The 27,808-nt window shown below is 34.3% G+C and overlaps 3 protein-coding genes across 3 annotated transcripts in view; 1 reads left to right on the top strand and 2 right to left on the bottom strand.

Annotated features, from left to right (window-relative positions):
* LOC113494714 (protein polybromo-1-like) overlaps positions 1–5,508 on the top strand; it is a 34,422-nt gene extending 28,914 nt beyond the window's left edge. Inside the window, 1 exon segment of the mRNA XM_026873145.1 lies at positions 4,409–5,508. Within this exon segment, the coding sequence (XP_026728946.1) occupies positions 4,409–4,703 (295 nt within the window). The 3' untranslated portion in view covers positions 4,704–5,508.
* A 486-nt stretch (positions 5,509–5,994) lies between these two features.
* LOC113494715 (protein BCCIP homolog) lies at positions 5,995–8,879 on the bottom strand. The gene is made up of 7 exons (XM_026873146.1): positions 8,683–8,879; positions 8,282–8,408; positions 8,073–8,197; positions 7,556–7,692; positions 7,184–7,320; positions 6,450–6,595; positions 5,995–6,171 (listed from the first exon to the last, which is right to left on the bottom strand). Exons 1-7 carry the CDS (start codon positions 8,800–8,802, stop codon positions 6,100–6,102), a joined length of 864 nt encoding a protein of 287 aa, XP_026728947.1. The 5' UTR covers positions 8,803–8,879; the 3' UTR covers positions 5,995–6,099.
* A 235-nt stretch (positions 8,880–9,114) lies between these two features.
* LOC113495442 (odorant receptor 4-like) lies at positions 9,115–16,421 on the bottom strand. Its single transcript, XM_026874161.1, has 10 exons — positions 16,283–16,421; positions 15,729–15,881; positions 14,030–14,209; positions 12,782–12,934; positions 11,148–11,274; positions 10,567–10,663; positions 10,157–10,258; positions 9,475–9,563; positions 9,335–9,401; positions 9,115–9,246 (listed from the first exon to the last, which is right to left on the bottom strand). The coding sequence occupies exons 1-10, from the start codon at positions 16,404–16,406 to the stop codon at positions 9,190–9,192; spliced, it is 1,149 nt and encodes a 382-aa protein (XP_026729962.1). The 5' UTR covers positions 16,407–16,421; the 3' UTR covers positions 9,115–9,189.
* Positions 16,422–27,808: the final 11,387 nt, after the last annotated feature.

Below are 27,808 nucleotides of genomic sequence, written 5' to 3' on the forward strand. Positions count from 1 at the left end.
GACATCGAAAATATACGATAGTCGAAGAGTTTTAAATACTTATCTGTAAGCTGTAAATTGTGATGTAGATTGATTCTGTTCCGCCTTTTATCAGTGGCAAACGTCATGTACAGCACATAGCTCTCATCGGTATCAATAGGATTCATATATATATATTTTGAGCTTTCCAACGCTTACAGAATTTTTAATCCATGGCAGTACTAATATATAAAAGAATTCGATTGTGCTTTGGGTTACTTATGTATGGGTGAAGACGAGGAATAGCGAATTATCGAAATAAAAAGTTTTAATGAAATGAACGTGATTAATTTCTAGATTATCTTCACACTTTAATACGTTTGAATGGTTTTTAGATGAAACTTAAAATTAATAAACCGATACCAATAAATAATTTAAAACTGGATGCGGACAAAATATGTTGGATTGAAGGCGGTCAGAAAGCATCGCTTGATATGAATCAAAATGCGACAGCTACAAGTAAGTATAGTCCAGAATTATTGTTAAGGATATTTAAACGAAAGGCATATAAAAAATTAAAACAGTAGTTGTTACGCAACTTCTTTAGTTAGCTTCCTAATTCAGTATTCCCTAATTGTAGTAATACATTACTTTTAGCTAAGTAGCCAAAAATTTAAGCAAAGAAATAGGGTTCGAACTCTTTCTTTAAATTCCACTGAATCTTATTTTAAATTAAAACCAGTTATTATTTATTTTAGGTGAAATTAAAATACAAACAAGTCAAGCCAGTACTTTGCCAGTAACTTCGACAGTCACTTCTGTAAATAATACAGAATCTAAGTGGTGTAAGTACCAAATTGTTTTTAATAGACTGTTTTGTAACAGAACACCAGTGATTTTTTTAACATTTTACACATCATTTTCATCAACAGGTAACATTATTATAGAACCAAAACTAAATAAAATGAAATTAATGTCCATCTCTCGAGCTTGTGATGAAAACCCACCTGAAACCTGTAAGTTCAAAAATACTAAATTTTGCGATTATTTTTGCTAGTACAATTTTACCTTCATAATTTCACATTTTTTCATCAGGCAACATTCCAGTTCAACCAAAGGTGGAAGAGGCTTCAACCATTTTACCGAGTGATTTGTTTGAGTCAGGTTGGTGGCGAACTTGTTGGTATATTAAGGGGTAGTTATTAGAATGTATGAAGGATTGCAACGCATTACCATAGACCAATAAAAGCTCGGACGTAGCATGCCGGTTCAGGTTTAGTCAGTAAGAGACTGACACTACACGTTCCCTCCCCCGAGGAAGCGGGTGTCAATGAGGATTCCCCCGCCTTATAAAAAGGGGGTAGTTTGATATCATTTTTGAGACTTAATACATTACATTTCATTGTATCAGATGAAGAGGAAATTCAAACGAAATCCGACCCAGAGACTTCGTTCAACTCTATTTATAAAAATGAAGTTACTGACAAATGTAAGTACTATACTAATAGATGCATGGATTGTTTTATATTGCTATTACATTAACATTTTTATTGCATCAGGTTATATCACCATAGAGCCGAAATTCGACCCAACTCCTTCGACACCCTCTGCGTATATAGATGATTTTGATGAGACAAGTAAGTATCAAAACATTCGGTACTAAAAAGGTTTAATATATGCTTCATTTATATTAAATTTTACCATTTTTCTTGGATCAGCTACTGAGCCAATGCCTTCAACGTCAGATTCTGCCTATTATATGGATGAACCTAGCACAAGTAGGTATTAAAAATATAGAAAAGATTTGTTACCGTACTATCATTTTCAACTTATATATTTTTATTGAAACAGGTATAAACGACATACAGCCAAAACATGATATAGTGCAGACTGCATTGGATTCTATATCTTTTATAGGCGATGAAGAAATAAGCCAGTCAAGTAGGTATATATACAATACTGGTAATTAGTTAATTACCCTTACATTAAACTCACTCTTAACGTTTTGTTTAAGCAGGTATAACTGATATTGATCCAAAGATTGAACCAATTCTTCCAACATCAGCTTCTGCAGATTGTATAGAGGCGTTTGAAACAAGTGGGTATATGATACTTTTTAATACAAATTAATAGTAGATTAGGCGCAATAAAAACTAATTTTATATATTTCGACTGCATCAGGTAACATTGCAGAGTCAAACTCAGAACAAGAACCTTCAACATCCTTTGTATTTACAGATGATGAAATTGAGAAAAGTAGGTATCAGAATATCTAGACTAATGTCATAGCTATAAAATTATACATTAAAAATAAATATTTCAATTTTTTTATTAGGTATCGCTGATATTATGCCATCGCTTGAGATAATCCCTTCAAATACCTCCGCTTCTACAGATGATGTTGATATGCCTGAAACAAGTACGTATTTAATGACTAATTAATTATGTTATAGAAAATTGCTCACTATATAGATTTTTTTTATTGAAATAGGTAGCACAAATATACAGACCAATTTTATCCCATCAACTACTTCGAGTAATGATGAATCCGTGCCAGAGTCAAGTAGGTATTTAATTATTAAGTAATATTTTTTATTTTCAATGATATACTGATTTAACTAATGCTTTTTGGTAACAGGCAACACACAGCCACCTATTGAGCCAGGGATATCGATTTCTGATACTGAATCAAACGATTCAGCCATAGCTGCGAGACGTATGTATTAATAGCTGGCGCATGAGTTGGTCTCTTCCTAACGTATGTAGGCCGTAATACGTGGGAGGGAGACAAAAGATAATCTACGTCATTGCGTGCGTTTTATCAACGGCGCCCTCCCCGTCTTGCCGCGCACATACCTTAGGAGGTGACTAGAAACTTGCGCGCGCTCTAAAGTATTATGTATAAATCCACATATAAAGTTGCCTTTCTATTATTTTTCCATACATTTACATTGAAGTAACATGACATGTTTTAACTAAGCCCAGGTTTTATTTAAGCACTTTAATTTGAAGCAATGATGTTGCTCTTTATGCATTCTACTTCATCACCCCGTGTCCACTTATAATAAAAAATAGTTAAAGCAAATTTTTATTGGTTTTAAATGCACGTTTTTTTTTCTACACCAGATAATATGAACTGTCAACAGAAGTCTGAGCAAATGACTTCCAACTCGGATGAAATTTGTAGGTAGTGTAGGTACCAGTTTTATATCGATTTTTCTAATCAACTTCCTAATTTAATTCCTAATTCCTATTGCAACGAAGTCGAAAAACTTATTTTTTAGTAGCCTCAAAGGGTACAGACGAGGTACAAGGGATTTCGTCTCAATGTTGTAAAAGTTGTGTAGTTGCCTTTTTATACGTACTACTACTGACCACTTAATAAAAGAAAAAACTCTTTATTGTGGCTTTCCAAAAAAGGAATCGTTCTCATTTTGCTTCTGTCACCCGCATTTTCTTCTATTTTTTTCATTTCAAGACACAACTATTGGATTTGGTTGAAAATGGTGTATTGCAACCTGCCGTTTTACTTTCAGCTGAAACACCTGTTCGGCGGGCGTTTCGCTATCGGCCCATAGACCCGCCCGAGCGAATCGTGAGAATAGGTCGTTGTGTTATTAAAAGAAAAGGTATAATATCATTATACAAAAAACTAAAGAGAAAGAAAAAAAGTTTTTAACCTTTTGTACCAAAATTTCAGGGCCAGTGGGAAAAGTAATAATTAAACCACCAAGGAAAACACCAAGAGAAGCAGCGCGAGAGCGATCGCTTCGAGCCAACAACCGGGCAATAAGTCTGTCCAACATACAGCCGTTACTAGAAGTATCGTACGGAACCCCAGAACGAACGGAAATGATGAAAAGACTCAGCGTGGAGTTGGACGCCGACAGGATTGAGAAACATGAAAGGCGGCACAAAACAAAAATAGCCCATTTAAAACTGGCGATATATAAAGCGAAATTTGCCTTTTACTCGAAGTCAAAAGTAAAACTTTTATAGATAATATACATTTTTATTTTTGTTATTTTATTTTTAATTTTTAATAACAATTACAACCCTTATTCTTTAACATGACGGACAAACCCAGAGTAGTTTAAAAAGGCAGTTTTATACAATATTCTGCATTTTTCTGTAATATTTCAATGTGTAATAAATAAGTCTGTGTTTTTAAATAAATACTTCAACTACTACAATCTCGCCTCACATATGTTTCTTTTACGAAGAAATTAAAAATATGTGTGTGGTCTATGGTCCAGGCCTATTACAGATGCGCTTGCGCACACCTCGCCTCATGCCATCTGCGAATGACATGTGCAACTGAGTATTTGTCTGATTAAAAAACAAAAGCTTTTTTCTTACCTATTTTGACAAGCATATCTCTCTATTAAGAAAGAAACCTTACAAAAATCCCTAAGGAATAGTTTAATGATTTACTCAAATTAATTTACAGGTACATCGAAGGCTTGCACTCCGAGCAGAAATACATAACGCCGTGGGAGAAGTCCCTGACCCCGATGCCGATGAACCCGGACCCGGCGCAGTTCAACATGCATAAGGTGCCTGCCCACTGGATGACCGAGGAAGCCATTACCGGCTACCTGGCCCAGGACAAGTCACTCTCGGAAACCGACATACAGAAGATGGATCAGAATTCAAAGATCCTCAAAGGACTTTGCGCTCTAAGAGATTTCATGATGAAAGACGCCCTGTATATATCTAAATGCGTGTATAGTAATAACATTTGATTGTCGGGCGAAGGGTGGTTCTTATGTTATTGCAATAGTAATTGTATTTTATGGTGTAAGGGACATTGAACCTTATGTGCTGTAGATTTTTGAACCAGTGTTGTTTTTTCAAATAGCTCCTGTTTTATTTTTATTCATTTCATAAGGAAAGAAATAAAAGGATTTCTCGCCTACTGCAACTTACTACTAAAACCAAGTAGCACACACAATATAAAGTCCACTTCTTTTGAAACACAAATGTCACCTCTCTATGTGAGGTTTAAGCAAAAATGACAAAAAACAATTTTGTGGTTCTATGTCTTTTACATCCAATATATTTTTATAACGAAACATCATGCAAAATCATGTTGTTTAAATGTTAAAGAATCTGTGTAATTCAGTACATTAGCAGTTACACCTCGACGTTTTCTATTGAAACATCTTGATCGATAATGATATCATAACTATGGGTGTAAGTCACGTTTTGTTTTCTAGTTCATAAGACATTTTTCTGCAGTTGTAACTCAACATACTGTATAACACTCCATTTTGACAGTACATTAAATATTAGATGTTCAACCATTCATATGATATATATCAGTGAAAGATTTAATACTAATAGAATATTAGATTGACAAATCAGTCCCATGTGTTGCTCTTAGTATCAGTAACAATCATGGGATATTTCTCAAATACTTGTGCATGTTACCTATTTGTAATGGTGACTTTAGTTTAAGTATACTTTTAAAATTAAGTGAGGATACCTTGCTGTTAGAGGATAAGAGATCTGTGACCTTTCGTGTCCTAATAAAAGTATTAATTAATATCATCTGTTTTTTTGTTCCGCTAATGTCTAATTCTTTCAAAAGTGTTGTTTATTTCTTCTGTAACATTTCTATTTGTTTAGGTGTTTGAAGTGTGAAACATACCTATGCTGTTCACGTTGATAAAACTTTACTTGCACAAAATTATGTACCTAACATACAAGTTAATAATGATAGTGAAATAAAGTGAGTGAGTGTCTCTTCAATACTGAGACATAAAAGTTCGGCGCTCATGGATGTATGTGGTAGCGTTTTTGAGTTCCTGGTTTAGATCACAAACAAACACTGCAAACATTTTGGCATCGGCGCTGACGGTCAGCGTGCAGTCTGCATGGCTCTTCAATCCAGCAGACATGCTTACTTCAATCTTTTAGTCACAGAAACGTCATGTTCCTTTAATAACCTAGTCACATGTCAGTTTTGGACTGAACTATTTACGTATTTTGGAATTCTTGGGGATCCTACAGATACAAAATAAAATTCGTAACTTAGGTAAAGCTTATGTTTAATATGTATGTAATAATAAAAATATAAATATGTATACAGCGCATTGTATGGCATAAATATATAGTCACAGCGTGTGATAAGCAAGTTCAGGCGGACTCCACTTCCTCTTTGATAAGTCTCACTAGGTGACTGAATTTACTGCCATCAAATATTAGGACCTGGAACAAAGTACAATAATTTTAGAGTATTTTTAATACATGATAAAGTGATGTACTCATTTTTTATTACATCTTATTGATGTCTACATAAACTACAAATCAATATAACAGTGGACTTGGAGTTAATTGACTTTAACATATTTTTGTGGCTAGAATTTTTGCTCATGTACTTTTCTACAAGAAAAATATCTTGCCACACAAATCCTGATGACATTTAATATAAATAGAATCATACTTCATCATCAAGCACTACATTATGAATGGCTAATTTGTATTACCTTTCTGCAAGGCGTGAGCGCGCCACCATCGTAGTCCCACTGCGAGAGGTCAGCTTGCTCGGTTACGTCTACATCGAAGCTCGCCAGCGCCTCGTCAGCTATCGGCTTTTCCTCCTGGTTTGCGAATAATACTTCCGATGACTCCTCTGCAAATAAGTGTGTTATTTTTTACTTTTAATAGGGTCACAAGAAAGTCACAGGGTCCACTGCCACGTCTACATTTAATATAATTTTAGTTATGAAAAGAAAGGACCACCTTGAAGTTAAGTCCGCTTAAAATAACTAAACTCCAATTCTCATTGTTGTCAGGTGTTTTCAGCATGAAATTTACTTAAAGAGTAGTTATAACTGTCTTCCTCTAACTACAGTATTGTGGATAAAACATCAAGTGCGTCATGAAAACGTATTTGGTAATAAAATCATATCATATGTAAAACATTTGGTGTCGCACATACTAAAGTAAAACAATCCTACTGCTTTTGTTACTATCATCAATTTTAGGTTAATTAATATTTTAAAGTATGAATTGATGCTTTCAGGAAAGACTCAATAATATTTTATGAAACAACATAATCATTCTCATACTCAAGACATAATACAATTCATTCATTTGAATACAGTTACAAAGGTGTGAATAAAGAATACTGAACAATATAATCAGTTTATCGCCGTTTCTTCACACAAACACGCTTGTTATGGAACTAAAGAGGTTTGTTTGGAAAACATTGGCATACCTCCTGTGTTGTAAGTTTTGCAGATCCATATGAGGTACTGGAATGTGTAGGGCATGTTCTTCTTGACAACTTTGTCCAGCTCGCCTTGCAGGGATGTGAATAGAGGCACGCTGATAGCTGCCGGAATGTTTAGGATCCTGAAAATTTAGAATTTTTAATATGATTAATTTTGGGAGTTATGCAAATTATTTTTATACAGACAACTTAACTTCATTTTTAAATCTGGTCTGCTTTATAATATTTTTTGGATTGTTTTCATTTGTTACAATAACTGAATAGTATAGTATTGATAGATACTTGAAAATGGCTTAAAAAAAGGCTGTGACATTGTAATGTTTTCATGTCATGTATGTTACATTAAATATATGTTACCTTTCATTGATAACAAGTCCGACATGCTCCGCATCGTTTGACAATATCTTCTTGACTAGTGCCTTAGTTCTGTCATCGGCATTATCATCAGCTAATGTGGTCAGTAGGGTGCGAATCTGTTGTATACATGGCTCTTCCTGGAAACAGTTATCAATGTTGTATTTATAGTCACGGTAAAATTATAACCTTATGCTTGGTATATTTTCATTTTCATCAAATTAAATTAGTTTAGTTGAATTGTTTTTTTATTTATTCTTCATTATCTTTTTAGAGTAGCTATATAGTCTACAAGCCTTCACACTAGTCTGAATTTAGGTTGATGCTTTCAGATAAAATTCGTTTTAAACAGGATGCATATAAATAACTAATATGATAATAATTTTATTGTGCTGGCGTACTGCAAGACTATCTATTATGTGTCAAAGGATGTGACCTATTGTTACTTAAAATTAAGTAATTCAAGAAACTACGATTAAAATAGAATTCTTTAAAAATTGTATTTTTAAATGTTACTTACTTTTCTCTTAGTAATGTTTATAACAGTTGTAATACCAAATACTCCATCACTGCCATCGTCTTCATCATCATCATCCTGTCCATCATCCAGGCACTGCTTCACAACACTGCCTACATAGTTTTGAGCTGTAGAAAAAGTATATATTTAAAATCTGTACAGTTAAGTATAATAAAAGTATTACTAGGTAATGCAAATGAGAATTTACTCACAAATAATGATTTGTGCCAGTCCTCCTAATTCGACGTTGGATTTGAGGAACAGTTGCCGCAGCAGTTGTTTAATGCCATGGAAGTCACAATCCTCAGGATTACGACCTTCGAAGTCAGCTTGTAACTCCTAAAACAAATAAAAAATAAATTATATTGTATGACGTAGCACCTCTGACTAATTTGCTCCGCAATAAATTATTTCAGCGTGTTATGAAAACCTATGAAATAATTATACAACTTTAAAAACAGGTAGGTATTACTCATATATTCTAATATCAAAACTTCTCACTTAGAAAAATGCGCTACTGCAGAAAATTTAATGGAAATATTTTCATAGTGAAATATAAACAAAGATATTTTTCGGCATGCCATGTGTTTTGTAGGTTATGTTTTGAACTCACCTTATCCCCGACGTAGTTTCCATCGGAATCAAAGTCCGAATCTCTTTCACTGCCAGATTCCTGTTCTTCTTCACTTTCACTGTCGTGGATTTCTATTTCTTTATTTTTCTTGTTCGACATTTTATCAGCCGACACTATCACACGACTTGAAATACAAAACAATAACCACAGACAACACTGCCGAAGTGACTGAAGGAGTACTGACGTTTTATGTCAAAGACACCGGAGGCACAGGTAATAAATGAAACCATTGACAAACCTAAATTAATCTTCAATTTTTAAATATTTTAGCGTAGCTTAAAGACCTTGGTCCATGATTTTAATTCTACTAGTGGTAATTACCTTTATTTACTAGATCGGTAGTCTATGCGAATAAGAAAAACTCAAACATTCCTTTATATAAATTTCGCCATAATACATATACTTTTACTTTTACATTTAATTATAGTTGCAGAATAAATAAAATGAATACATTTTCAAACTTAATAAGTAATTCTAATGCTGACTTCATTTTTTATAAATATTGAGTAATAACGTGAAGTACGACCAAGATGTCTTGATTATCTGAAATGGAATAACTAGTTGAATTAGTAGCCACTTAGCCATAATTTCTTCTTTAAGGTTCCTTCAGTAACCATTGGTTTTAACCTACCGTAGTATAGCTTGCCAAAGAAATAATGGAAAATCCGTACGTAGTAACATGAACATTCTTCTGAGCCCTGAAAAAAAGATTTAGTTATTAAGGATAACGTACGATTACGGTTTCTTAAAGCTTAACTTAATTTTTCTTACCTATGTAGCATAATAAGCAAGGAGCTCTTGATTTTCTGAGTTGATTTGTACCAACCGCTGTCGTAAATTGCGTCGGATACTCCTTCACTCTGTGTCAAGAGCAAATTAATTAGGGAAATGCAAGCCTTTGTCTATAATTTAATGGGAACACACTTATGTAGTGGATAATTAATCCAATCGAGGTTGTATCACGTTGTATGTCTTATATACTTATTTATACTCAATCAACACCAACTTTATATTTTAATAGCTAAGTAAGCATATACTTAAATTGTTTTAAACATCGCTTACTGATAAATCCTTTCCGAACAGCAAGTCACAGTCAAAGTTAATATTTCCTAAGTTTTTTCACGCTGACCGTGTAAATTTTCAAGGATCATTTAACTCTGAACACGGAAAAAGGGTAGGAAAGACCCATTCCCTTAAAAAATCCGCAGGCAAAGGTATCAATTTAAAATGGTGACTAAGTAAAATAAGAGCTAGAATTTTTTCGGTCGCTTCCTTATCGGATGGTGGGTAGGTATCTAAACGGAATACATTAGGCAAATTATTTTAGGAGAGCTTGTGGAAATTCTTCTTAGAAATTGAATAAAAGAAACTGGTTTAGCGCTTGTGATTTAGAAGATCTCTGCAGTGCGGTATGGTATTTCATATTCCTGTAATTTAGTAACATTCTACTTACTGACTCCAATAGCCTTTGACCATACCAGCATAACAGCCAAGTTTGAGAAAGAGCAGTTGTTAGAAATGACTTGTATACCATCTCGTTCCATTTTTCAACAATCTGAAATTTACATGGATTAGTAGATAAGCTTTCATACTACAAGGTCCCAAAACAACATCATATATGACAATTGCTGAAACAAACATGAAAAACTCTACTCTAAGGTCTATTACAAAAATAAATACTAAATGCAATGAATCTACCATCACGTGATAAAGAAATATTAATATGGTTGTAGAAGCGTCACAACGAAATACACACGTAGATCCTCTACGTAGTATCTCTCATCCACACGCCGCAATAATATTATTTTAAGACGTGGCGGTAGAACCTCTCCTCGAGAAAATATAAAATCCATAGAAACTCACAACACAGCAGAAGCCACAGAAACAAATGATGATTGAACTGTTGAAGAAGTTCACCAGTAACGCGAAGCTGAACATGTCCTCAACGTCTCCAGAAAGCCTGGAGATAAAAATGTAAGTTAGTTTACTTATGAGTAGATAAGTATTTAATTCTCTATTAAATCTCTACGCACTACTCAATACCAGCCTATTCGTCTCACTGCAGGGCACAGGCCTCTTCCCTTATACTGAAGGTTTGAGCATCGTTGGCGATTTCAAATTCCAATATCTGGAATCCGGGTACGCACTACTTAGGTACCTATTACAAACAAAATCACACGAAATGTAAATTGTTGTAATCTTTTGAAGGCATAAATGAAAGTAATAAAAAATTACAATAGAAATAGCTGACGCCTTTGATATACAGATGGAATCCACATCCTATGCCGTAAATAAATTATTATGCCAGTAAGATCGCTATATTAAGTGCAAGATCTAAACTCTTTGAAGTGATGGTGATTTCGGCGATTACTACCCGTCTTCACATGTAACAGCCCGAGTAAAAACATTGTGTGCAATGGTGGGTTGTTTCGTAAACACTGTACCTGACTAAAGCTCGATGTCTGACGATGATATTGGCGAGCTCCGACTGGTGTTTCTGCTCCCACTCCTGCTCGCTGAAAGTGTCAATGCTTTCCTTGTTCTTTCGGACATATGCAGTGCTGTATTCTCCTTAAAAAAGATTCTATATTAGTACTAATACCTATTAAGGCGTAGCCTCATGGTCTGATCATGTGACCCCATTTGTAAATTTCCCGCGTCTCGAAAAAGCGACAAAATATCGCAGATGGTCGCAGGAAAGGTAGCGACTAAGCTGAAAATGTTGAGCTACGGCCTTTGCAGTCGCTCGTTTGCAGTGACAAATCTGCTCATGTGATATGTAGTGATAAAGCGAAAAAAAGATCATAGGTAACTAATACACTATAGAATAGAGAAAAGAAAAGAAAAAAATAAGCAGTCGAGAGAAGTCGATTTAAATTACATAAAATTGGTGCTGCAAACGGTCTCTAAATTAATTCTCGTAAATAATGGAATCGGGCAAGGTAAATACTTTAAAACATTTCATAAATATTAGTAAAGTATGGACACAATGTACGTTTAAACCATAATTTTGTTTCCTTATATTGCACAGTTTTATGGAGTTTAAAATGTACCTTTGTAACTTTTAATCACACTTGTTGCTACATAATAGCCAGTTCACAATTAGATTATAGATAATAATGTTTTGTTTTTCGGGAAATTTAAAATGCTCGACCAGATTGTTGCTGCAAACGAGCGACGAGCGACTCCATGAAGCAGCGACTTTGCGGGTAGCGGGAAATTTAAAATGGGGTCACGTGATCATATTTGTCGCTGGCAACGAGCGACGAGCGACTCCATGAGGCCGCGCCAGGTATCGAGCGACGAGCGACTGCATGAAGAAGCGACTTTTCGAGTCGCGGGAAATTTAAAAAAATGGGGTCACGTGATCGGGTTTGTCGCTGTAAACGAGAGACGAGCGATTGCGTGCGGTTACGCCTTTAAACATCTGGTTACTCAGGCCTGCATCTTGTAAGCGTAGGTTATTATGTTATTACGAGTAGTTTATTTGTGCAATAAAAACCTTTATAACTTCAAGCAAATTATGCACCACTACATAATATATTTACCTACATCACGATGCTTTACAATGTTATTACCTAAACCTTTTATCCTTACAATAATATGTAGGTGAGTTGGATACATAAATAATTTTAAAGTGGAAGAAAAGTCTGCCGTTTACTATTTGCCTATTGATAATTTTCCGAACAAACATGAGTCCAAATAAATAGACCTCATTAACCAAACAGCTGAACAACTTACGAATTCATTAAGAGTCAGCACCTCAGTGTCTATGGCTGTTACCGTAATATAAAGAGAATTTGCACCTACCTACGTCTGCACTGCACAGAAAATTTGCCTTTTAATCAAGCTAAAGGGGTGGAACAACACTTCAAACGACAACCATCTTGGATTTTCAAATAAGACGTTCTATCTTTCTCATTACGAACTTGTTCATTGCAAAGTCACTCTGCTTTTAATTGTTATTGAAAAAAAGTAGTGTAAGTACCTAGTTTTAAATTAAAATAATATTGATAGATTTAAGTACATGGTTTCAATTACAAAAGGACGAATAAGGGTCATAGAGTATGATGCTTACCCAAAGGATATGTATCGATCAGTTGTTTATCCAACGGTACATACACAAGTCTTCTTATCCTCACAGCAAGGAGATCGAACTGTGTAGTGATGTGGCTGAGGAAGATGCAGAACAGCAGGTCCCCGCATAACATGAACCAGATGGTAATTAGTCCTGGAAATAGTGTAGGTATTTAAGCTTTGTATATCGTTTATCTATATTATACCATTAGTGGGTGACGGATAGTTACAGAACGCCTTCTCAAATCTCTCTTATCTTTCTCCCTTTTCTTCTTAAATCCTCTTTATTTACTTTTTTTCTTAGGTAATTTTCTTGGGTTTTTGTATTTGGTCTTTGGATTTTATGCTGATTAAATTAAAGGTAATGCTGATTAAGGTTTTATCATTGAATTATTGTATGCCAGCCATTTCATCCTAGGATGGGAGGCCTATGACCAGCATTGGACGTCGATAATCTAAATTGATTGATATCATTATTTTAATGTTGGTCTATCAAGGCTGAGATAACCTCAAGAATTTCAATCAAATAAGAAACAATCATAATATTATAGCAAGTTTGAGAAAATGGAACGCGATTTAAAAGATTTTCAATAACTACTTTCTGCCAATGTAAATGGTAATGCATGATCTAATATTGAGTTGCATGCAAACTTTGCACCTGCCAGACTTATCTTCATAATATATCTTCAAGTTTCTGTGAAAGGCTGAATGGCAAATGTCTTTGCCTTACATCAATTTGATTAATCTCGTTAGTTACATGGCTCTAACAGTTGAGAAGTGTAATTTAAGTTTCCACAACTCTATCTGTTCTTCATAAATTTATAGTTTGCTTTTGAGAAAGTATGAATAATGGGTCTATATTGAGTTGCACAAATTTATGAGTAAAAACCTTTTGGGATTCATGCAGTTATTTATGATTGGTACTACAAAACTCCTTAATTAACAAAAAGTTAAGATTTTTGAGAACATACTTAAGAGCTTTAATAATATGCCTACCTTTCCGCGTTTTTCCAACTTATGATTTAGGATACTTATGTTTTCTTTAAGTGTGGGTGTCATTTTTAATTTTTTAATTAGTTTTATAGTTTCATTTTTTTATTTATTTAGATAGAACAGCGATTTAATAAGACATATACCCTATTTCTGATAAAGTCGGGTAAAAAAACGTAGTTTTCGATCTGCCTTCTGCGGCTGAGAAATAATACCTAGATGCTGTAACACCATAGCTCTGAAAACCATGATCCCTCACCATGCCAAGTCTGAGCGATGAGTATGACTTCGTAATAGCCTCTTTTGAATTCGTCGAAGGGGAACCAGTAGAAGAAGGGCAGGATGAGAGGCACCTCCTCCCCTGACATTATCTTGATAATCTCCACGAACGGAGGCGACAGGAAAATGACAAGGAGTGCGTTGTTGCACCAGTAGTAACCTGAATGTAAAATAATATTGTTATTATTTATAAGAAACAATGTTAAAAAGTAATTGAAATTCTGTTTAAGAAAACCAAGCGATATTTTCGAGAAAAATATTATGCTTTTTAACGAAGATACTAAGCTACCTTCCGCTGATTAAAATTACTGGAAGTGCTGTTTTCTTTTAATTATCACCAAATTCAATAACGAAAATTGTGAACTTAACTATGAACCTACTATATGTTATCGATAAAAATCTTTAGAATTATTATAAGAAGGATTTACTACGGGAATAAAATGTATAGGGATTATTTATACACAAAGCGGCTATTAGGTTCCAGGAATTCTTCAGATCTTATCTAGAACTTTTCTAACTTATCTAGATCTAGATACTTTTCATAATGTAGGTCGGAAATGATCCCTTTCGGACGGAAATTGCTCTTCTTTTTACTTTCCAAGAAAGACAGATATTGAGTATGATGCGAAATGATAGCTTTCTAAGTTGGCTAAGGATAGTATGAGTGACCTAATTCTGCATTTTATTCGTAACGTAGATTTTCATCATTCGGTCTTAAGGTGGTTGGATCTTACCTACTGCTTTTTTGTCACACGAGTACTAACCCGATGGTATTCCGTTTGTAAAACCGACAAGTGGATCAAATTCAAGTTGCAAGACAGGTAAAACTAAATAAAAGCTTGTTATAGCAAACAATTGTCTGCACAAAAACCACCCGAAGTCTGATTTTTGGTCCGAATCCTTCAAGGCCTTGAAAACTATCTAGCTGACCAAAAAATATTATTAAATCAAACGAAACGAATACCAAAGTCGTCTTCTATAATAAAGTGGTACCATTACTCTATCATTTACATGTAAAAGGCCAATAACGTGATATTTATTACTCAATTAGATATAGGAATGTACCAAGGTGTACGTAATAGAAAATAATAGATTAACGAATTCCCAGACACGAGGATTGCTTGATGAGAAAACCAAGTTATTAACTCTTGACATGCAATGACTGAAGAGGTTGTCGACTTAAGTAAATAGCTTTCATTAGTTTAGTTTTGAGTGAGATACCTACATCAATATTTGTATGGTAATTTGTTTTGTTTTGGCCTTTAGAATTTTTAAGGAGACGTGGTTATCGAAAGGGTACTGACAAAAAAAAGGTTGTGAAAAAGGTTGTTTACATCTGAATCTGGAAAGATTTGATGTCCGAAGTTGGCAATCTCCAACAAAATTTATCTTAGAAAAAAATCTCATTGAGTTTTAAAGCATTAAATGGCATGTAAATAAAGCAAGGTCGTCTTTTAAAATAACTTGATAGCGGTTTTCTCACAACATTCCGCATCGCCTGACTAGTTATATATCTAACCGGAGTCGTTTCCACTCGCGATCTCACGATAGTTGGATCCGCAACTAATCGAGCGACACAACTTTTTGAGAAAAACGTTTTCAAATATTATGGATCCGCCTCACAATAGCATTAATTTGTCTTTCAGTGTTTATATTACCTTCACACAATCCCTGCCTACCTTGCACGACATAGTTGAGCTGTGTCAGCGCCGTGTTCACAATGAGATGCTCCTCATCAGAAACCTCCCCGCGCGGCCACATGCTGCGCAGCTCGTCCACCAAGTTCTCATAAACAGATCGGTGGTACACTATCTTGTAGGACTTCGCCATCGCTGGAAGTATGAGCCAGTTGTCATCTGAATTTGAGGTCTTCGATAACCGATTGTACTTCTATTAAGGCTTCTATTGAGGGTTGAAACTTGAGGTCTTTTAAACGCAACAACTGCTGCTACAACTTAATTTTTTGCAGTTATAGAGCAGATACACTGGTTTTCGCCACTTAAAGTGCCGTCTCTCTGCTACTTTTGACACTGGGTAATCTACTCCACGGAATAAGTGAAATAATTTTTAACAACTGTGTTCTTTATTTAATAAATCTTCGTCTGTTTTTATTTTTACTTTTTTCAGCAAATACTTACCCCTTCATTTAAAGAAAATAATATCACAGTAGGTTTCCACTGAAGTTTTCAGAGAAAAAAAACTAATTCAAGAAGTAGGAACTGTTGAAACTGACCCAGCAATAAATATCCAACACACGGCATCATCCGGAATATCTCGACGGCGTCCTGGAACTTCCCTCCCCTGGCTGTCTGCACCATTTTGATCAGCTCCAACCATGTCACCACGAACAAGTTCATAAATTCGAACCAATAGAAAATGTTCCACATGAGCCTGAAAGGGACCGGTCAAAAAACTTGGTATCCTGTACTATGTATTTTATTTAACTACATACTCATTCAAATAGAAAGAAATAACTAGAAAAAAAAAACACAAAGGTACTGAGCCGAACTTGCTGATTTTTTTGGGGGACCAAATGACAGCGATTATATGAAAATTGAATTTATATTATATTATTTCACGTTAAGTGAAAAATGAATTAACAAATTCGGTTCATCCAGTACGAAGTTTTGAGGTAAAAAACATAAAAATTGACCTCCTCCTTTTTAATTCGGTTTAAAAGCTGGAAAATGCAGTTTACCATGTACTTTCTTATTCATTTTTTATTAGTTAGATAAATCATAGTTCTTAAACAATAGTAAAACAAGTTCAGGGTTCCTTGATTTATCAACACAAAACACAGACATTTCAGAACTTACATTTACCTAAAATATGTTCTCTGTACGTATGCATTGCCTACTTACTAACGATATCTTTATTGATTATGTTCACCTAAGCAAAAAGCTAGCTCCGATTCAGATTGTATTTATATTAGAAACTACGATTAAATATTTTGCGTTTAAATCACTTGGGACTAAACAAATAGAAAACCAATAAACAATTCTAATAATACACAAACAGCTTGACCCTTTCTAATTCACAAAGTTTTCCACTATAATAATAGAGATAGATTAACTCTGGGAGTCTCTGAATCGCTAACAAGCTTTATATTAATCCTTCTAGTCAAAGGGAATTCTATCAAAGGTCAGAAAAACGTTTCTCCTTCGCTGTTTCATCGACGATCCTTATTTTCACAGATCAACCAATTACTTATTAAGTAAATAAATACGAAATTATGCTTTATGGGAAAAACCTCAGAACCGATTTTTCTGTTGTGCTGTAAAGTTTGTCGCAGCGTTTCTTCTTCATAGCCAGAGCACTTAGGAAGCGGTGAAAGGAGGGCAATACGGGGTGCTGTCTATGTCAATGATGTCCAAAAAGTGCTACTTCTTAATCTATCTTGAATAAATGGACTTTGATTTTGATGAAACATGAGATAAATTAAATCCCAAACGAAGTACGCAGGTAAAAGTTTTATTAAGATAACGAAGTCTTTGGAAAAGCTATTTTGTGTCCGTATATTATAACTTCAATGAACTTTGAATAATATGTATACAACAAGAGATCATATTGTAAGTTCTTAATTCCTTATTAACACTTACTTGACATATTTGGAATCCTTCCTAGTGATTCGAAGACCAACTAATCTTAGTATTGCTCTTGGTATAGCAAATGTTGCGTCGTAGGAGTCCACATCATATACCTGTAAATAAAATACTGAGAGCTGACCACCACTTTTTTAAATCCCGACGTAAAAGAGGGGTTTGATAAGTTGGAAATGATTGACTTTCTGTCTGTGGCATTATAGCTTACGAACGGATGAAGCGATTTAAATTTAGTTTAGCAGTTTAAAAGTTTCGGCGGGTGAAAATGGTTGTAAAACTGAATGTCTGCAAATATACTAGAAAGGCGACACAGATGAAAGCTCACTGAAAAATATTTTTTATGATTAATTCAAGCGTGTTTTAAGGTTTGTTTGGTGACAAAAATGGTAGGTAATGGTAAATTTAATGGAAATCCGATTCCAAAGTGGGACTATTAGTTACTACAATTAAATCTTTGCAATTCCGCTTTTATTAAGATGATTTGCCATGTGTGTCTGATATTTACTACCTTTGATGTAGGATCCGGCAGATTATTCGAATCGTTCTTAAAAAGCAACTTTCTTAAATATTTCGTCATTTTCTCACACCCTTATGAACAACTACTGCTAACGTCACCCTTTTTATACCGCTTTATCAAAAAAAACCGTGTGAAATAAAACACACAGATTATCAAATTTTTACAACTTCTTTGTACAAGTTTGGAACACGTTGTGTTTTTGTTAACTTTTTTAAGATTGAATATAAAAGTTTCAAGACTTTCCCTGTATTTTGTAGCACCTTCGTGAAAATGTTGGGAAGGTAAGTTTTAAACTTTCTTGTATATTCTTTTGTTTTCGAAAAAAGTCACGTCGAGGACATAAATAATGTAACACTGGCTCGTAAGTATTACAAGGTGTAAGTCTGCTTGATACATAGGAGTTTATATGGGAAGAACAACACCTCTTGATCCTATGCCTTAATTTGCACCGTCGTTTTGGAAGGTTTGTTTATTACTTCTAGATTAAATTTTGCTTGCGGGGCTGCCCGCTATAAATCTTACGACAACACGGGGTTGGGGTATCCTACGATAACAAATCAGGTTAAAAAGTATTCTATGTGTTAATCCTGATTATAAACTATCTGTGTACCAACTTTGGTCTAAATCCGATCAGTGGTTTTTGCGTGGCAGAGGAACAAAGATCTTTACATCCATACATAAAAACCTTACCATGACACCCATCTATGACAACAACATCACCTATACCTTTAATTAACGTTAACATCTTTCAGTATATCCTATCTATCAAAGCCTTCACCAATAATTTCTAATTCGATTAATAAGAAGCCATGACCTTAGCTCCCCTCTTCCAAAGCGTCAGTTATAAACAGGCTCTTGGTACCGCGGTCACGTCACCCGTCACTCACTGTAAGATGGACTTCTCATGTACTGGCGAGATTTGCATCTCGTGGTGAAGCTGCGACTCTGTACAGTTGGAGGTACGGACAAAATTAAGCAGGATTTAGCTGAAGGATGGAAATTTTAGGTATACCAATAGATAGCTATCTTAGCAATTCTGGCGGTTGTCGCCAAAAACGGAAATCAAGCTATTCTTAATATTCAGTTAGTTCGATTTCATGGATAACCAAAACGCTGAAAACCCTCGATCCCGCGTATTACAAGAATTTGTATGATCCACAAAGGCTTGTTCTGAGTGTGGGTGTCCTTGTGTCTGCTCTTTGAAACTTTGTAAAATCCCCGGAATACAAGGATAAAATATGTTATTGCGGAAATCGTTAAAAAAATAGATTATTTAAAGTTTCAAATATACTTTGCAACTGCGTCTTGGTCACGATAGATGGCGTTAGCACCCAGTGTATGCCAAACCTAATACAATTTTAGTTGATTAGTATTCTGGTACTCTATTGGTATTCCCTAGGCCATACGCCACTGTATTGCAATCAAATAAACATAATAATACATGACATTGAAGTCCAAATCAAGTGTTAATATAAAGTTTTTAGTCTATTCACGTATTGTATATCGGGTGAAACCTAATTGGTGCCGAAATCAGCGGTTACTTTGTTAGTAGACGCTGTTTCAATTGTTTTAGTTGACTTTAAGTTACATTATAGTGAGTAGATATTTCCATATTAATCCAGCATTTCACTGCTTCATTCTGAACCAACGATGTAAAAGTGGGTTGTCATTAAGCCTTCTTTGATTTCTTTTAACTTTATTCGGTTTTCGAAACATTTAAATTTCAGACACAAGCATACCCAGATTTTGTGCGCGTGGACATCACCTAAACCCGAAACCAAAACGTGGATGACTTAGCACAGCGGTTTAGGTTTAGTCAGGAAGTGTGAGACTAGCCGCTGATTCCACTATTAAGGCTGTTGTTCAGACTTCAGAGGATTACCCAGCCATTTTGGTATGGCCGACAAAAGGATCTAATTGTAAGGCTTATTATTTACCTATTTAATAACTGGTTACTTTTGGGAATTTGCCGGGCCGGCCAAATTACAATAGTCTGACTCACGGCTCCGCCGCCGTGTCAGCTCATGATTAAGGATTCTCGCGTAATGGTATTTAATAAATAGTTTTGGACCCTAGAGTTCTTATAGTAAGACGAGATTTTCAAACTTTAATTCTTTTTAAAAATATAATTTCAGCTAGAATGTCCTATGATAATAGCTCTCGTGATCACCCTTGACCGTGGTCGGAGTTCCCGATTGTAAAATCGCTGACTCGAATAAATTATGTAAAAAGCTGTTATTCATTTCAAACAATTTCATATTTAAGAGCCTTTAAAAGTCTCTCAGATTTTGTTTTTTTTGTAGGATTTTGTGTTTACGGTCTCTTTATTAAGCTTTAAAAAGGTAATTTGTTTTTTGAGAAAAAACAGAACCTTTTACTCAGGCACCGCTGTCTGTCCGTCTGTTTTTTCGTCTTTCACCAGGCATGAAAATTTCACACATGATTTACTTCTATTTCTGCGATAAAAAAATAAATATTATCACTGTTTTTTTGGGTGACGAGATTATTTGTTAGAGTGACTAGAACGGATATCCTTGTGCAACATACGTAAACAGATACCTAAAAAGTGATTTACGTTGATTAAAAACAAAACCAATGTGAGTCAGATTGAAGCCAGAATCTAACCAATAACAGTCTAAAGAAAAACTTATAATCATTAGTAATGAATAGTGTAACAAATTAGTTGTTTATAAACATGGATTAAGCACCAGACAATACCGAAACTTGTTCTTGACACAAAGTTATAACAAAAGGACAATAACTAAGACATGCTTTGAACAATTATTTGTCTTAACTGTTATTGTTCTTAATATTTCATTGTTTGTGAAGTAATTTGTTTAGCGTTACAAAATGTAGGGAAATTTGCGGTAGGTAAGTGATCGGGGGTTGTCAATCTTTTCTTATTTCTGTAAAACTTATACAATTTGTCACACATAAACAAATTTAAAAAGTCAAAATTATAGTATTTTTACGACAGTTTAGCTATTTGTCTTGTGGCTATGTATAGAACTAGTAGGTATCATGAATCATAATTTTATTCTTTTAATAATATACTGACGACGTCTATTCACACATTCACAGTTAGAAAAAATAACCTGGATGTTCAATTATTGAGGTTAAGTTAAGACTTACATTAAAATTGTTTATTGATTATACTGTGCCAGTGTTTGTTGTCAATTTATCACCACAAATGCAATCTGAAACATAATGGTATCCTCCTTATAAGTTTCAGTACACTCCGAATTACAGTATTTGTTTAAAGAAGAGAGGTTGTATAATTATTTAGGAAATAATGACTAATATATCTTCTCTTCTCTTTAGGATCCCAGAATACTCTCGATATCTCGATCTCGAGTTGGGATAGCTGGACTGACACTTTAGAGATCAAGGAGGCTCCCTTTTCCGCAAATGTCCTCCAAATTGGTAGTACCACCAGCACTCTCAATGCTTATAGGAATTGCTCATATCTTGTCGACTGAAACCAGATGAGTGACCCCTTTTACTGGTGTATCAAAGCGGGTTATGAGCAAATTACCCCGATCCCCGAAAACTGGGACAACACCAAAGTCAAATAAATATCTAGACCACATAACAAGTTTGAGTACCACTTACTAAAAGTAACTCGAGTTTAATCCTCGAATATTTCTCGTTAATACTAAGCTAGCTATTGCGAGCATTGTCTGTGGGGCCACCAATAATGACTTCCTTAATCAACGTCGCACCAACGTGAAGAATGGGCGCGCATTATACGATACTGGTTTTTGTTACTGGTCGAATTAAATAGTATTTGTAGGCATACGCATTACCCTACCATTACTGGCCGGGAAGCCCGCGGTCGGTGTATGAAGGATTGCAACGCATTGCCATACACCGACACAAAAACGTGGATGACGTAGCAGGACGGTTCAGGTTTAGTCAGTAAAAGTCTGACACTACCCATTTCCTCCCCCGAGGGAGTGGGTGTCCATGAAGATTCCCCCGCCTTACAAAAAAAAGGCATACGCATTATACGATTCTGGTCTTTGTTACTGGACGAATTTAATGGTAAGTATTATTATAATGTAAGTGGTTATTGGGAAAAGGATATTAATGGGCTGTGCATGTGTTTCTGTTAACCTCAAAGACATACCTTGCTATATCAGGTGTATTAAATTTGAAAAACGACTCCCGTCATAAGGAATTGAATCCTTGTGCATGTATAAGTAATATTTTGTCAAGAACAAAAACGTGCAATCGACTTCAAATAAAAACTATCTAGCCAAATGAATGCCATAGCTGAATGTGGAAAGGAAACAGACTTTCTTTAAGAGCCTTGGTGATTGCAATTTAATTCAAAGCTCTTGACCAAAATGCTTATAATCTATAAAGCCAAAATTTGCCCGAGTTTTTCACATTCTAGGAAAACGGGAACCGGGATGCAAGTCAGATGAGAAAAACAAGAAGTTTATAAGAAAAGCCTTCAGGTTCCTGGTGATTAATTAAAGACAATTGATGTGAGTATTAGTGACACAGTGATCGATGAGGGTCGCTTTACCATCCGAAAGGTCACTTTGGCGATACGACAAATACCACGAGTTACATTGCGGAGCCACGCAGTTCCATTTTCAGGAGAAATGCTTCATCGTCGGCAATGTATTGCAACTTGTACGGTATTGGTCGCATTGTCATCAGTTTTAAATACGATTTCTGAGACCCTCGATGCACAAATCATAATTGATTATTTAGATTATGGAACAAAGGATGTTTGAATGAGTATGTTATGTATTTCAGAAATTAATATTGGTATTTAGTTTATGGACTGTCTCTTACTGGTCCGTTTTTTGGGTTTCCTATCAAAATATTTTCACGAGTCGCTAACGGATCATCTTTAACATTTCAATTTCAAAGTTCACTAAGTTTCCGAAACTTTTCCTTTTATATTAACGCCATTTTTCTTTTGAGGGCGTCAAGATGTCATTTACCTCCGCGTTAAGCTTTACAGTCGTAGGAAGGATAATTATATTAACTTTATTTAACCGAACAAGGATATTATAATGTTGGCTCCATTCTTTTGTGGTTACGGGTGATCAGAAGTCGGAAAGGCTGACCAGCCAGACTAAGTAATGGAAATCGTGTTGTCCGATTTAATTCTTTTTTCATTGAACAACACGTTTAGCAAATAAATTACCATGAAATGTAGAGACACAGTTAGCACTTGCTATCCACGGATAAAATTTAAACTCTATAGGTATTAATAAAGTCGCAAATGTGCGCCCAACCTAAGCACCTGAGTAGTCGCGTGCGACCTATTCGATTAATATCACTCCAAATACGACACAATTGCGAGACAGCCTTATACATCGCGGTAACGACTTATCAGATATTAGTTGATCACTATTAGCTATTCAATGTGTTTTAACTTCTAACTTGAGTCGTACTTAGGTAGACAAAGGACTTGGATAATACATTTTCATTGTAGAAAAATGAAGAATACTTTTAAAATTTTATCGCATTGCTATTTGTCTTATTTTCTTTGTTTCGGTTTGAGGATTCAAAGTTTTACCAAAAACTCTGTTGAATTAATGAAACTCCTTGTTCAAGTCTTTTTAGGATTCTACTACATGCTAATCTGTGTTATATCTTCTTCTCAATTTCCCCTTTTTCTCCTGCCAGTATTTCCACTTATCTATCCAATATTGGGATGATGATGATTTATTTATTTGTTGTTTGTGCTTGTGATTTGAATGTTTATGCCCCCGACACAAGGATTTTTATTCCTTTATGCGAGAGTCGTATTTATAATTGTAATAAAAAATAGCTAATTTGGTGGTCATTAGACTATAACAATGACTTAGACTCTGGCATTAAAATAATTAAAATTTGATGTTAATTTTACCGTAAAAACTGTTACTTTAGCAATGAGCAATTTTTCTAACAGCGTAGAATACTCTATTTTATAGCGACCTTTTACAAAGTCAAATTAAGTGTATTCTCGTAAATATTGCAGTTTAAATTTATATGGCATTTCAATTTAAGCGCCGTTCGGCCGATACAGTCGCTTGTGTGAAATTGAATTCTGACGTCAGGTGCATATTGGTGGAAATACAAAAGTGATATCTACGTTTTTAGGTCATATCGAGAAGGCATCCTTCTCAGAAAAATGCTAAATTTTACCCGAAACTATATTTTTTTCTGATATGTTACTTATAGTATATTAAAATATAGTTTTCTTTTAGACATTTTTTATGGGAAGAAGATTAAAAATTATCACAAAAGTTTATCGTTTTATTTCCTTACCTGAAACAGAAAAATAAGTCTTGTATTCGTAATATTATATATCTTGGTATAGTGTTCCGAAACATTAGTGATGAATTTAATTATTTCTGGAAACCGAGAACAATCTTGGAGCAATAATAAATCAATATTCAAAAATGCCAAATAAAACAGATAAAAAATAATTAATGTTTAGTCTACAAACACGAAACGACAGAAAGTAATTTTAGGCCGTGAAGTTATTGGATTTCGTAGAATTTCATTAACTTTTCGACAAACGATGAAGAATGTCTATCCTAAAATGAAAAGGTTAACCCTCTTGTTTGTCAGTCTTTAAAAACAATGTTATACGTAAACTTTAGTCGACCAATGTAAGACTGTTTTATCCGACTTTTGTGTGAAAATAAAGTGTTAAATTACATTTGCGATATTTTAGACTGAGGCAATGAAACCACGTCTTAATGTAATTTTATTATAAGTTATGATTTGACAAATTTAACTATGATTATTATATTACAAGTAGGTCCTAATGCAATAGAGAGCCTTATAATAAAAATCGTGAACATATACATTATTTTTTTTCCAAAAAAATATATACTGTTACATTCATAGCATTTCAAAAACCTCAAGGGACTGTCTATAATTTCTACAACTATGAATATTTAAAGCACTTGAAATAAAAATTGACACACAAATATAAGTATAGAGTGAATCAATTAACAAAAACTTTCCTTTTATCCATCCATACTACAAAAATATAAAGAAAACTAGTTTCCTAAGTTCACCTATTAATTTATACATTAAAGCTAGGACCCTGAATGTCTGAATAACGTCCAGTCAGTCGGCATAATGTGTCATTTGCTCACAAATGATACGTTGATCGTATTTCGTATATTTTGATTCGCAATTCATATGCAAATAGCCTCGTCGCCAGAAACGGTGCAAACACGTCACAGATCATTGTTATTGTTGGCAGTTTCGCTTCAAACGTATGATAAATATATTAGACGATATATTAGTAGCCATCGGAGATTTTAAAGATGAATTGGAGAACTGATCTATAAAGGTTTAAAACGTAAGACAATTATTGAAACGTTGGATGCATTTTTTTTGCATTTCATTGTATAAGCAACTGATTAGTAACAGAAAGATAACATTATATAGATATACTGGGATTTTTTTTACTGTACTCTTAGCTTCAATTAATATTATCAGTAAGGTCAAACTAACGTTTGAATCTTGGGGGTCTGACTGATGCAAGGTCTAAGGTCACGATGAAAAAGAGTGAAGCATCGTAGCAACAAAAGAAGGCTTTACTTGAGACTAGTAGATAGCTAAAAATCGTTAGCACCAAAGCAACTCAATAATTCTAAGCCTAACTGGCCACCCAAATACAGATTAACGAAAATTTATTGACTAAACCTTTTACACAAACAAGTTAGACCGCAAAATACTATTTCTTCAATTGTTATTTGTTGTTGATAAATATTTATTTGAGATAGACAAGAGTCTACGGTTTGGTCTAAAATAGAAAAAAAAACATTTCAGTTAAAGAAACACTTGCATTGCGGGTTCCGTATCATATCATAGTATGTACAAATATTTTTTTATGTGAATGCTTTTTATTTGTAGTAGGTGACAGCAGTTAGAAAAATATTTATTGAATGAAAATAATGAAGCGAAGATTTCAAATTGTTTTCCTATCAGTCTTTTTGTTTGGGCTAAGTTCGCCACAATTGCAACATTGTACCTAAGCTAGGATCTACAATGGGACAATGTCTTCGTAGCCGCTACGGAATTAATCAGAAATGGTTTAATTAATGAGTAAGTATTTTTTTCATTCTATTAGATTGAACATAGAATATAATACAAACTGCTTGCTGACTTAAAGTAGGACGAACGTACAGCCTTCGCTGTACGTATAATATAAGTTGCGCTTAGCAACAGGGTTTCATATATACCTTTTTAATGGGTTGTATACAAAGCCCTAAAAGCCATGGCTTATAATTGTTTTTTTGTAGTTATAAGCCGCAATCGAAATATTAATCTAAAAATTTTCATATGTCCAGCCGTATACAGTGACGGTCGGTCTGTGAGACAGCGAAGCTTCAGTTTTCGGGTTCCGGATTTACTCGCTGGGTACGGTACCCTAAAAAGAAAAGAAAATGTAGAGTTCCATTTTATTAGCGAGAACTTTTTAAATGTTGAGGCTTCCTCGCCTAAAGTGAGGTTTTCTTGAATGGTTTTTGGTAATGGAATCTCCTTTCAGCAAAAAGTTTTTTTCACGAAAAAGTTCTTGTTGATGTTTAATCGCAAACAGTTAAAAGTTTTATTTTATATCGTTTAAGTATGAATGGAGTGGCGAGTAGAGTTTGATGGAGTTTTCAGGACAATTCAATTAAAAACGTTTTTCCTGAATAAATTTATTCTGAAGTGATCATTTCCTTTAAGTCAGTTTCAATGCATTATTTATTCAAAGAATATTCTTTAACACAATACAATTATAATGAAATAAGTAGGGACATCATCTGTTGATATTAATAAACGCGTGAAACATACTTTGTATTTTATAACATAGAATGCGTATTTTGAAAAATGTTACAATAAGAGTTACATAAAAAGCTGTTTCCAGTTTATAGTTTACTTTTTAGATCAATATAATAAGGTTTTAGCTGAAAAAAACAGTATTTATCGTGTGTTATGTCGTAAATAAGATTTGTTAGCACTGACTTTGACCATTCCAAAATAATTGTTCTACGAAATTAAACTGTAAAAGAAAGGTAAAAAGTTGCTTTAAATAATTAATTTTCACGCGTATTGATTAACAACCGAAAAGACACCTACAACCTGCCAGACACTAGCCAGACAATACCTACGAGTTACATACATATATACGAGATAAACAGCCCTTTTCAAAAGAAAAAGCAATGATATTATAAGTATTTTCACCCCAAACGCACCCATTTCACGAGTGTTCAAGCTGGCACGCCAGATAAGAATAATTACACCTCTTTCTGAAGTTCAATATAAACATACGAGATGTTTACCAAACTCCTTGGTTTAATAATAAAAGTTTGTAAGTTGTGAGAATTAAGTGAAGTCGTTTTTAAGTTAATTTTCCGAGTGGTAACGCTAAATTAATCGGATTATTCTAATGTATTAAACTGACAAGTCATAGTCAGGTCTTTTTTTATTTAACATCAACTTATAATTTTATTTAAAGTGTTCTGTTTTTCAAATCAATTCAAGTAAAAGTTCTCAAAACTCTCTACACAAATCAAAATAAAATCAAGCCACTACATTCGTACCTACTAATTCATTGGAATATTCGCCTCAAACAAAATTTTAATTTCATACACGTGCCGCCTGCCCTACATACAACGCAATA

Source organism: Trichoplusia ni, chromosome 6 (genome assembly GCF_003590095.1).
Source record: "Trichoplusia ni isolate ovarian cell line Hi5 chromosome 6, tn1, whole genome shotgun sequence".
Lineage (NCBI taxonomy): Eukaryota > Metazoa > Arthropoda > Insecta > Lepidoptera > Noctuidae > Trichoplusia > Trichoplusia ni.